This window comes from Trichosurus vulpecula, chromosome 3 (genome assembly GCF_011100635.1).
Source record: "Trichosurus vulpecula isolate mTriVul1 chromosome 3, mTriVul1.pri, whole genome shotgun sequence".
In the NCBI taxonomy this organism is placed as follows: Eukaryota; Metazoa; Chordata; class Mammalia; order Diprotodontia; family Phalangeridae; genus Trichosurus; species Trichosurus vulpecula.
In genome coordinates, this window is record NC_050575.1 from 21,880,423 (window position 1) to 21,892,599 (window position 12,177).

General features: G+C 43.5%; 1 protein-coding gene across 1 annotated transcript in view; it reads right to left on the minus strand.

Annotated features, from left to right (window-relative positions):
- Window positions 1-12,177, minus strand: part of AKT1 (AKT serine/threonine kinase 1) — a 135,197-nt gene that overhangs the window by 112,155 nt on the left and 10,865 nt on the right. Inside the window, exon 2 of the mRNA XM_036750850.1 lies at window positions 9,934-10,075. Coding sequence (XP_036606745.1) covers window positions 9,934-9,979 — 46 coding nt within the window. The 5' untranslated portion in view covers window positions 9,980-10,075. The remainder of the gene's footprint in view (window positions 1-9,933; window positions 10,076-12,177) is intronic.

The following is a 12,177-nucleotide window of genomic DNA, read 5'->3' on the forward strand; positions in this document are numbered from 1 at the left end:
GGCACCAACAACCATAGCAATAACAGCTAGCATTTGATACAGCACTTTAAGGTTTACAAGGTGCTTCTACATATGATGAGACAGCTATGTGGCTCAGTGGATAGAGCTTATATCTATCTGGGCTTGGAGGCAGGAAGACCTGAATTTAAATCTGGCCTCAGACACTCATTAGCTGTGTGACCCTGGGCAAGTCACTTACCCTCTGTTTGCCTTAATCTAATGGGGGAAATGGCAAACTACTCCAGTATCTTGAGGGCAGAAAGGTGGTGCAGTGGATAAAGCACTGGGCCTGGAGTCAGGAAGGTCCAAGTTCAAATCCAGCCTCAGCCACTTACTAGCTGTGTGACCCTGGGCAAGTCACTCAACCTCCATTTGCCTTAATCCACTCAAACCACTCCAGTATCTTTGACCCACAGAGTTGGAGTTGGACATGACTGAACAACAACAAAATGCTCCCATTTGAGCCTCACGACAAAACTAGGAGGTAGATATGATGAGGAAACTGAGGCACAGAAGTGAAGTGACTTACCCAAGTTCACTTAGCTAGTTACTGTCTGAAGCAGGATTTAAACTCGGGTCTTCTGACTCCAGATCCTCTAGGCATTGTGCCACCTAGCTAGCTCACCTAGTTCTAAAATCCCTTGATTGGAGGAAATCTGAAGTCACAGAATGTCAGAACTTCAGCATTCACCCCAGACTAACCTTCTCCCCTAGAGCAGTAATCGTCTTTATAAATAGCACTGACACCCAGTGACAGGGAGCTTCCCGAGGCTGCCCAGTCAGTCCGCTGTATGACAGCTGTAATTGTCAGAAAAGGCTTCCTCGCATCCAGCTCAAGATGTGTTGACTAGCCCCCTCCCAAAAGACAGGGTGACTCCTCAAACCTCCTGGAAACATTCACCCAAACCACCTCTCCTGGCCCCAACAAGCTCCTCCAGTCACACCTACCCAGCCAGGAGAGATTTCCTCTTCCCTCCAGCTCAGCTCATTCTCCCAGATGTTGGTGATCTCATCCCATTCTAAAGGCTGCAGGATCCCCTCCCCGAGCAGGGCAGACAGAAGGCTGCTCAGTCATTTCCTCCCCCCACCCCCAGGGATTGTAGTTTTTTTTCTTTCTTTTATTTTTGGGGTGGGGGAGGGAGAAGCCTAGCAATCTGGTGGGATACACGCAAAGCTTGAGCTCTGGAGTAAAATCACCTCGGGACCTGGGGCTACGGAATCGATCATTCCTTCCAACAGTAAAGATTTCTCGAGTTCCAAGATGCAGTAGGAAGTGTTTTGGCCAGAGACTCGGGATGATTTGGTTGGAGTCTGGACTCTGCCCGGATGACTCATTCTGTAACCTTGAGTGACTTCCTTCCCCTCTCTGGGCCTCAGTTTCCTTTCCTGTACAATGAAGGCATTGGAAGCGAGCAGAACCAAAACAATGCATATACAATAACAACCTTATGAAGAAAAAACTCCAAAGAGATTTAGGAGCTCTGAGCTTGGAGCGGCACAGTGACCAACCGTGATTCCAAAGGAATGAGGATGAAGTCTGATACCCACTTCCCAACAGATCAGTGACAGTACGTTATGAGACATCCATTTTCAGACAGCACCAGTGTGAGAATTGGTTCTGCCTGACTTATTTGTTAGAGAGGGTTTCCTACCCCCACCCCCACCCCCACCTCCAATGAGGTGGTGAGAAGGAAGAAGGGAGAGAGGAGCTAGCAATAAAGTTGACAAAGAAAAAGAGTGGTCACAAGCATTTTTTTAAATGCACAGAGAGAATAGAAGGAAATTCAGAAGAAAACACAAACAAGGATAGCTTTGAAAGTTACATGTTTAATTATTTATTATACACCTGAAAGGAAAAGCCAGCTGAAGGTAACAGAGATGGGCAGTTTCATGTACGATCCTCATTTTCTGTTCTACTTCATTTATGGATGTGCCCATTTTATTTGGTATTTGTTAAGTTTAAAAATTTTTTAACATTAAAAATGAATACTACACTATACTAACTCTAAGGTCTCTTCTAGCTCTTGTCATTCCATTTTCTAACAGACCTTGGCCAAGTTCCTTCCCCTGTCTGGGAATCAGGCTTCTCATCTGTAAAATGAGGGGACTGGGCTGTTGCTGAATTGTGTCTGACTCTTCATGACCCTACGGACCATACTGTCCAAGGGGTATTCTTGGCAAAGATACTGGAATGGTTTGCCCTTTGCTTCTGCAGTGGATGAAGACAAAGAGAAGTTAAGTGACTTGCCCAGGGTCACACAGCTAGTAAGTGTCTAAAGCCAAATTTGAACTCAGGTCTTCCAGATTCCAGGCCCAGCACTTCATCTACTGTGCTACCTCACTGCCTCCTAGATGACTCTCCCAGGGTCACACAACAAGTAAAGTGCCTGTGGTCAAACTTGAACTCAGATTCAAACTGTAGGATTTTGACTCCAGGAGCAGAGCTCTATCCATTGTGCTACTTAGTTCAATGGTCTCTGAAGTCCATTCCAGCTCCGACATCTTCTAGTGTAACATTCCAGGCTGCAAGTCCTTTCATCATGTCTTGAGGCCTCAGACTCCTCATCTATCAGATGACTACTGAATTCTATTCTATCCCCAACCTGAGTATCCCAACAGCAGCTCAACTTTAATCTGCCCCAAACAGGGCTCATTAGCTTTCACCCCCAAACCCATCCTTCTCCAAAATTTCCTATTTCTGTTAAAGGGAATAACATCCTTCTTCCTTCTAGTCCCCCAGGTTCACCAGCTCAGAAAGGAGTGGCTCCTCTTTCTTCCCTTCTCCCACAATATCCAACAGCTGCCAAATGGTATTTATGCCTTGTCTCTTATCTGTCCCCTTTCTCCCACTCATTCGATCATCATCCTAGGTCTGTCCTTCATCATCCCTTATCTGGACAAGTCCAACAGCCCTCCTAAATGGTCTCCTGGCTTCCCTCTCCCCTCTCTAATCTATTCTCCTCATAGCTACGAAATTAATTAACATCCTTGAAACACAGATCTGGCTGTTTGGCTGTCACTCTCCTTCTCAAACAGTTTCTGCGAATCCCTACTGCTTCTAGGATGAAACACCAATTCTCGACTGTAGCATTTAAAAGCCTCCATAATCTAGCTCCCAACTACCCTTCCAGACTTATTTCTTTTGACTTTCCACTATACCTTCTGGCTTGACATACCATCTCCATCTTCTCACTTTTGCCTCTCAGAGTTCCAATCTCTAGCTTCCATCAAGGCTTTGCATTTGTGCTCCCTCCAAACAGAAGCCTTTCCTGAAGCCACTAATTGTTATCCAACGTTCTCTGCTCCATTCATATTGGATTTACTCCTATCTGTATACATTGGTTCCATCCCAACTGAATGTAAGTTCCTTGAGGGCAGGAATTATTTTTGTCCTTAGGTCCCCAGCAGCAGGCATTGCACATGGCAGGCATTTAAAAGTGTTTACTGTTCTTGAAGAAACCAAAATCACTTTCAGCTTGGAAAATCCAGAGGCCTGAGAGGGCTTCCTGAAGCAGCTGGAATTGCAACGGGACCTTGAAGCATGAAAATGATTTCAATAGGGGGAGGACATTCCAGCCAGTGGAGCTCCATGAGCAAAGAATCCAGAAATCAGAAAAATAAGTCTGGGAACAGAATATGGAGGATCTTGAACACCCAAGGTGCCAATGCAAAATTTCCCAGTATTATTGAGATCCTGTGCTTGTAGCACCTTGGGAACCATCTATACTAAGGGGATTTGTTCCGTGAAGTTTGGATTCTTGAGGCCTAGATGGCCACATGTGACCTTGAAGCCACAGGTTCCCCACTCTTGATCTAGTCCAACCCCCCCTCATTTTACAGACAAAGAAACTGAGGCACAGAGAGGCCCAGGGTCACACAGGTACTAAGTGGCCAGGCTAGCACTGAACCCCAAGATGTCCAACTCCAAACCCAGAACTCTCTCACTATATCCCAATACCTCCTACCCAGTCTAACAAGGCCTCCACCATCTCTTCCTCAAAACAGCCTTTGAAAACACCACCTATCTCCCAATTAATCAACTCCCTTTAGTTTCACTCGGCCTAAAACAGGAAATCCCCCTTCTGCCCTACTGCCATCTCTTACAGATACCTGTCACTCTTCCCTACCTGCGAGATGCCACTAAAACATTTCCCTTCCACTCAAGGTCAGACAGCATTCATTTCTTGGATAGGACTCCACTGGAGGTAAAAAAAAAAAAAAAAAAAAAAAAGGCCACCATAATTCCCACTTCTAGAGCATTTTAATGCTTTCAATGGGCTTTCTGTACCACTGCCCTAGGAGATATGGAGTACCAGTATTATCAGCCACATTTTAGATAAGGAGTCCACGTTTACAAAATGAGTGGGGGCAGGATCATAATTTGAATCCTAAGGACAAAAATAATACAAACTCCAAGTCCAAAGTGATTCCTCGTGCCATGCTGCCTCCCTCTCTCAAACCTCAAATCTAGAAGGGTTAGAGTAAGTTCTTTCTACATGTTTGTTAAATTGAACTGAATTAATTTGCCCCAATAACCACGCTGAGGAGACAGGATAACTAAGAACCAACAGTGTCCCCAACACTTAATTTAACTGGCTTTGAAGGATTAAATTAAATTAAAAATAAATTAGTTAAAAAAAAGAGTAAGACATTGCCCAGGTTAAAAGTTCTCAGTTAAAATACATATAAGATCACACATTTAGAGCTAGTAAGAACTTCAGAGGTTATCCAGACCCACCCTTTCATAAAAAATAAAGTGTTATGAATCTGCCATTGGAAGAGACCTCAGAAACTATCTAGTCCAACCCCCTCATTTTACAGTTAAGGCCAAGTCATATGTCCAAGGTCACACAAATAGCATAGGAGATTTGAATTTGGGTCCTTTGATGCCAAAGCCAAGGTTCTTCCCATGATGGTATAATTCTTCCCTCCTAGAAGGGCCATCTTCCAGTATTGAAGGAAATTGGACTTTCTGCTTGGCCCCAAGAACTAAACTAGGCAAAGTGGGAAGAAGTGAAAAAGGAATAATAAATCTATGCTTGATGTAAGGTCATCAGAACTTCTTGTCAGGCACAATATGGTGAGAGGAATCTTGCCCACACATGGGTCCAGGGAGGCAGACTCAGAGGTGGCTCCAACTCAGATTCTGTGATAATGACTGGGATCTCTGACTAGCCCCCCTCAGAAGCTCCCCTTCCTGACAGATAACGGAGAGGGGCAGGGACCTCAACTCACAATTGCTTCTATGGGTTCTTACTACTTGATTAAGAAGTCTCAGAGTCTCAGAGACCCAACCTCCAGCTTGGCACTCTGCCCACATCACCAGAGGGAAGAAAAGTCTCCTAACCTAGGGAGACCAAAAACACTCAGAGCACAGAAAAGGATTAAGATAGGCTAATATAGGTAGTCCCTAAGAACCTTAAACACTTCTATTCCAAAGCCCTAATTTTACAGACAGGAAAACCACAGTAGAGAGGAGAGAGAACTGTCCAACATCACATAGAGAGTTTGAAATATAATAACAACCCCCATGGGTTATTTAAGTTTTTCAAGTAAAAGTCTTAAGGATTACAAGGTATTATCCTCTCAACCACCCTACATGAGGCAGGCATTTTATCCCCATTTTACAGAGCCAATTCACGAAGGTAAAGTCCCTGAGCCACCCAGCTGGGAAATACTGAAGCCAGGATGCTAAGTCAGGACCCCTATCTCCAGAGCAATACTCTACTATACAAAGGTGCCACTCTGAAAACTTCAATCTAACGAGCACTTATTTAAACACCTATTATGTGCCGGGAGCAGAGGAAGATAGAAAATGAAAATATGGTCTGATCCCTTCCCCCACAGAAGTAACAATGAGACAGGATGGAGTCCTGGGCTCGGGGCCAGGGGACCTGGGTTCTGGTGTCTGCTCTTTCTACGTACTCGCTATGTGACCTTGGCTAAGTTCCTTCCCCTCCCTAGGGTTTGGTTTCTACTTCCCTAAAATAGGAGGCTTTGGAAAAGATGGTCTCTAAGGGTCCCTCTTCCAGGTCTAACCTTCTGTGTGACATGATCCCAAGGCTCCTTCTGACTGTCAAGGTATAGAAACCTGTGGAAGACCTCTGTCCAATCAATTTGTAGAAAGTGGAAAGCACCTAATGTTTTCCTTTCCCTTCCAGGAAAGCCAGAGACAGCCCTGGGAGCCAGGTGAGGTCACTGATAAAACAGCCTGGGGGCCCATGGCGTTGAAAAACCCACAGTTCTCCTGGACCCGCCCTGCTCAAAGCAACGGAACTAGCTCCCAAAGAGGCTGGCCTAAGGAAGAAAGTGGCCAAGCCACGTGGCTCCCCATTCACAAGCATCTCCTCCACTCATTCTAGACTCACACATAAAGCCACAACAAGCCCAGGAGAAAAAAGAGCCCAGACTACAGCTCCCACTTTACTAACTGCCTATGAGGCACGTGGTACTAGATGGCCCAGACACACCTCTGACCCAGCATGTCCAAAACAGAATTCCTTATCTTTTCTCCCGAACCCTCCCCGCTTTTGAACTTCCCTATTACTGTACAAGATATCACAACTGTTCTAGTCACCCAGGTATAGAACCCCCACATCCCTAGAATACATTTCCTCCTCTCCACTCACACAATTAACTCCCTAGCTCTGTCTTTCATCACCTCCCTCCTGGACAACTGCAACAGCCTCCTAATTGTTCACCCGTGTTCCAATCCATTCTCCACATAGCTGCCGAAAGGTCAAACCATTCACCTCCCCTAATAATGCTAATAAAAATAGCAGCTAATTTTTTAGCATTTACTACATGAATGAGGCACTATGCAAAGTGCTTTGACAATTAGTATCTTAAAATCCAGTGGCTGCATCTTAGCTCCACGAACAAATAAAACTCTGTCCTTTAAAGGCCTTCATGACCCAGCCCCTTTCTCTTCTTCCAGCTTTCTTACACTTCACTCCTCTCCTATACTCTACTGAACAGCTATGCTGGGCCATTTGGTATTCCTCATATCATACTGCTTGATCAATCTCCTGCCTCCAGGCCTTTGTGTTTGCTGTACCCCACTCCTAGAATGCTTTCTCTCCTCACCTCTGTCTCTGAGAATCCCTGTTTCCTTCAAGACTCAGCTTGTATAAGAGGCTTTTTTCCTGGTCCCTCCAGCTGCTGGTACCTTCCCCAAGGAGGGATAACTCTGTATCCTGTATGTGCCTATTTATGTTTTTTATATATATATATATGTACGTATGTGTATATATATACATATATAGTATGTGTATTTATGTATGTTTGTACATGTACACATTTATGTACACATGTATGTATATGTACCTGTGTGTGTGTGTGTGTGTGTGTGTGTTGATTCCCCCACTAGAATATAAGCTCCCGGAGGGTAGGGGCTATTTGCTTTTCTTTTTTTGTATCCCCTATTTTCTTTGTATCCTAAGAGCTTAATATGATACCTGAAACATAAAAAAGTGTTTAGTAAAGGCTTATTGACTCACTGATTGCTAGAGCTAAACCATTTTTTTAATTGATACAGTTGTGGCCAAGTCCAACTGAGAGAAAATCCTTTCTTCTCCTGGCTTTTCCTGGCTGACCCCTAAAATCTTATCATAGAGGACCCCATTAGCTTTTTATTTCAACTTGCAAGCCTTTACTAAGGATACGCACGCACGCACACACACACACACACACACACACACACACACACACACACCCCTAGAATGCCCTCTGCCATCTCTCATACCCCAATGCTAGCTCAAGGAACATTCATTAATTACCTGCTGTGCACATAGCCTGGCATTCAGGAAGCTACAACTTAGGCTAAGACCGACCACTTACTGCACCCTGCCTTACCCAGCCCCCAGCCCCCAAAGCTCTATAAGTTCCCACAGTCCTTAGTGTGAGCTACACAGTTAACCCTGTTATAGTATCCTGTCTTGTGGACAGACAGCATGGCCTAGGCAGACACATCTCTAGACTTGCATTGAAGACCTGGGTGGACTCACATCTATCAGACTGGCTACTATGACAAAAAAGGAAAATTACAAATGTTGGAGAAGATGTGGGAAAACTGGAAAACTAATGCATTGCTGGTGGAGTTGTGAACTGATCCAACCATTCTGGAGAGCAATTTGGAGCTATGCCCAAAGGGCTATAAAACTGTGCATATCTTTTGATCCAGCAATATCACTACTTAGGTCTATATCCCAAAGAGATTATAAAAAAGGGGAAAGGACCCACATGTACAGAAATATTTATGGCAGCTCTTTGTATGGTAGCAAAGAACTAGAAATTGAGGGGATGCCCATCAATTGGGAAATGGCTGAACAAGTTGTAGGATATGAATGTAATGGAATACTATTGTGCTATAAGAAATGATTAACAGGCCGATTTCAGAAAAACCTGAAAGACTTACATTAACTGATGCTGAGTGAAGTGAGCAGAACCAATAGAACACTGTACACAATAACAGCAACACTGTACAAGGATTAACTTTGATAAACTTAGCTCTTCTCAGCAATACAATGATCCAAGACAATTCCAAAAGACTCATGATGGAAAATGCCACCCACAGCCAAAGAACTATGGAGTCTGAATGCAGATCGAAATAGACTATTTTCTCTTTTTTTGTTTTTTTCTTTCTCGTAGTTTGTTCCTTTTGTTCTGATTCTTCTTTCACAACATGACTAATACAGAAACGTGTTAAAAAAAAAAAGAGTAGAACCCCACCAGTCACTTACTGGTTATGTGACCCCAGGAAAGACTCCCAGCCTCTGGTTCCTCATCTGTCATATGGGGATCACCACGCTTGAAGCATTTCTCTCATAAGGTTGTTGTGGGATTCAAATGAGACAATGTCTGTGAGGCCTCCCTGGGAAAGCTCAGGCTCTGTGTACATGTCATTAAAAGTTGTTGTTGCGATCTATTCCCTGAGTCCTGTCTCCCTTTCAGACCAGGCCTCCAGACATGGCTTCCTTCCTCACTCAGCCCCAAGCATCCTGAATCCCCTGAATCCTCTACATCCCCTCCCCAAGTCCAGCACGGGACCAGTGCTAAGACCTAATAAAAAAAACGATGCTTAAAAAAGCTTCTCTCAGAAGCAGGGAAAAGACTTACACGAACTGATGCAGAGTGAAGTAATCAAAGCCAAGAAAACAGGATACATAGTAACTACGACAATGTCAACAGAAGAGACAACAGCAACAAAACAAACAACCAAAAATGAATGTTGCAAAATTACAAAGAAGCTTGGCCCCAAAGAGCTATGAGAAGACTCCTCCCCCAATGCCTCTGCAGAGAAGGCGCCCTCTTATTCCTCTTTTTCTTTCTTTCAAAAAAATTATCATAAGGGATGGCTCTCTTACGAAGGGACAAAGGAAGAGATACACACACACACACACACACACACACACACACACACACGGAGAAAGAAGAAATTTGGCAAAGTAAAAATTTTAAATAGTAATAATTTTTTTTAAAAGACAAATAGGACATCCCAGGGGTGTCAGGGGAGGAGGGTTCTCTAATTTACTATCAGTACTTTGGGATCTCTACTCTCTTGCCTAAACATATCTAAGAACTCACCCAGCCCCACCAGTGCTTCTGGATCCTTCTTCAAACACCCAGAACACCCTACCAGGATCCTAAGGCCACAGATACAAAAATGGAAATTTCTAGGTATAGAAATAATCCTTGGGGATCATCCAGTTCAACTCCTTCATTTTACATATGAAAAAACCAAGCCGTGAGGTAGATTAAATAGTTTGCCCAAAGTCAGACAGGTAAGCAAGTAGCAAAGCCAGGGTTTGAACCCACGTATTCTGAATTTAAATCACTGTATCACAACGTTGACCTATAGAGCAAGGAGACCAATCACTCCAAACTGCAGAGTTCCCAGGACCCCTTGGGCTGGGGAACCCGAGTGACACTGACCTCGCTTATGCAGCCAGCCCTCTTTAACAATCACGACGTCGTTCATGGCCGCCAGCAGGTGAGGAGAGGCTGGGTGGGCCCTGAGTGGTCACCTTGATCCTCCTGGAAGGACTCCCAAGCCCGGACACCGGTCCCAGCAATTCTGGAAAAAGTCAAGAAAGAAAGAGTAAGTTGGGATGTTTCTAGGCCAGTCACTCTTTCCCATGTGAACATTTAGGAACAGACTCAGGGCTGAGGGTATCTGAGACTGTTTATCACACAAAGTACCACACATATCTGACTTGTACTTGTGGATCACAAAGAATACCCCCTACAAAAAATCCTTCCAGACTCCTTGGCCAAAAATTAATAACCCACAATGCATTTATTCAACTTGCATACATACTATGTGCAAGGCACAGGCACAATCTAGAGGTTGCTAGGTGGTGAAGTACATAGAACCCTGGGCCTGGAGTCAAAAAGACTTAAGAGTTCTAATCCAGCCTCAGACCCTTTTTAGCTGGGTGACCCTGAGCAAGTCGTTTTACCATGTGCCTCAGTTTCCTCATCTGAAAAATGGAAATAATACTAACATACTTCCCAGGTCCTTGTGAGGATCCAATGACATCATATTTGTAAAGCACTTCACACAATCCCTAGCACACAGTAGGTACTTAATAGATGCTTGTTTAAAAATAAAATCTGGTCTCAACGTGGTCTGTGAACATATGAACAGAGTTCTTGTCCTATCTAGATTTTGGATATGCTCTAGTCTACTGTATAGCACAGGGCTGGGTACATAGTAGGTATTTTAAAAGTGTCTGTTGATGAGTAATATGGAAATATGTTTTACAAGATTCCATACATATAACCTATATCAAATTGGTTACTATCTCAGGGTAGGAGAGAGAAGGAGGGAATTTGGAACTCAAAATTTTAAAAAACAAATGTTAAAAATTATTTTTACATGCAATTGGGGGGAAAATAAAATATTATTCATAGAAAAAATGTTTGTTGAATGTTCCCTCCCCGTCATCATCCATACTAGGCAGGCCGATCTTGGCCTCACATCTCCTCTTCATACACCTTTCCTCAGACTCTTGCCCAGCCCAGGAAAGCCTTTCCTTCTTCCTTTCTGCTTGTTGAAATCCTAGGAGTTAGATTTATGCTAAGGAAGTGATTAAAATATCCTTTGACCCAGACATCTTACTGCTAGGTGTATACTCCAAGAAAGTCAAACATAGAAAGAAAGGTTCTATTTACACCAAAATATTTATAGCAGCACTCACATAGTAGGAAAGAACTGAAAACTAAGTAGGTGCCCTTTAATCAGGGGACAGCTAAACAAACAGGGATTCATAAACGTAATGAAATGGTACAGCAAGAGCCATAAGAGAGACTATGGGGCAGTCAGAGAAAGACTTGGATGAACTGTTGCAATGACATAAGGCAGAACCAGGAAAACAATATATACAATGACAAAGATGTAAAGGAAAAGAACAAAAAAACTCAATGTTGCACAAAGATAATGACCAACCTTGGTCTCAAAGGCAAAAAAAAAATACATTACAGAGGTGGGGGACTATGGGTGCAGAATATCGCCTATACTATACTGTTAGATTAGATAATGGGTTAGTTTTACTACAAAGTTTTTTTTTCTTCCTTTTTATCTTCTTTGTTACAGGGTATGGATCTTTTGGTAGAGAAGGGGATGATAGATTTGGAAATGAAAGTGATACAAAAAAATTACAATAAACATTAAAAAAAGATAAATCCTACGGCTCGTTCAAGATCGCTCAAATACAGGAAAGCTTCCAGCCCAAGGAAACACAATAGACCCTAGAGTCAGAGGACCTGGGTTCAAATCTAGTTGTGTTCAAACATTTAGGTTCAAACATACACCACCTATTAAGTAATATTACAAGAAGTCACTTCGACTGCCCTGGCCACAGTTTCCTCATCTACAAAAGTAGGGAGTGGCAGTAGATGGCCTCGGAGGTTCTTTCCAGGACTAGATTTATGATCTTTCCAATGACACTCATGATCAGCATCATACAGTGTCCCCAAAGTCTTAGGACAGTTTTAAAGTGGGGTTTTTAAAGCTGAAACTGCCCTAAGACTTTTGGAACATGCTATATAAGCTGGTGCTTGCCCTCTTTTGCTTTCCTCTATGACTCTTAGGTTAGAGGGAGGGAGGAAGGGAGGGAAAGAAGGATGGAAGGAGGGAGGGAGGGAGGGAGGGAGGAAGGGAGGAAGGGAGGGAGG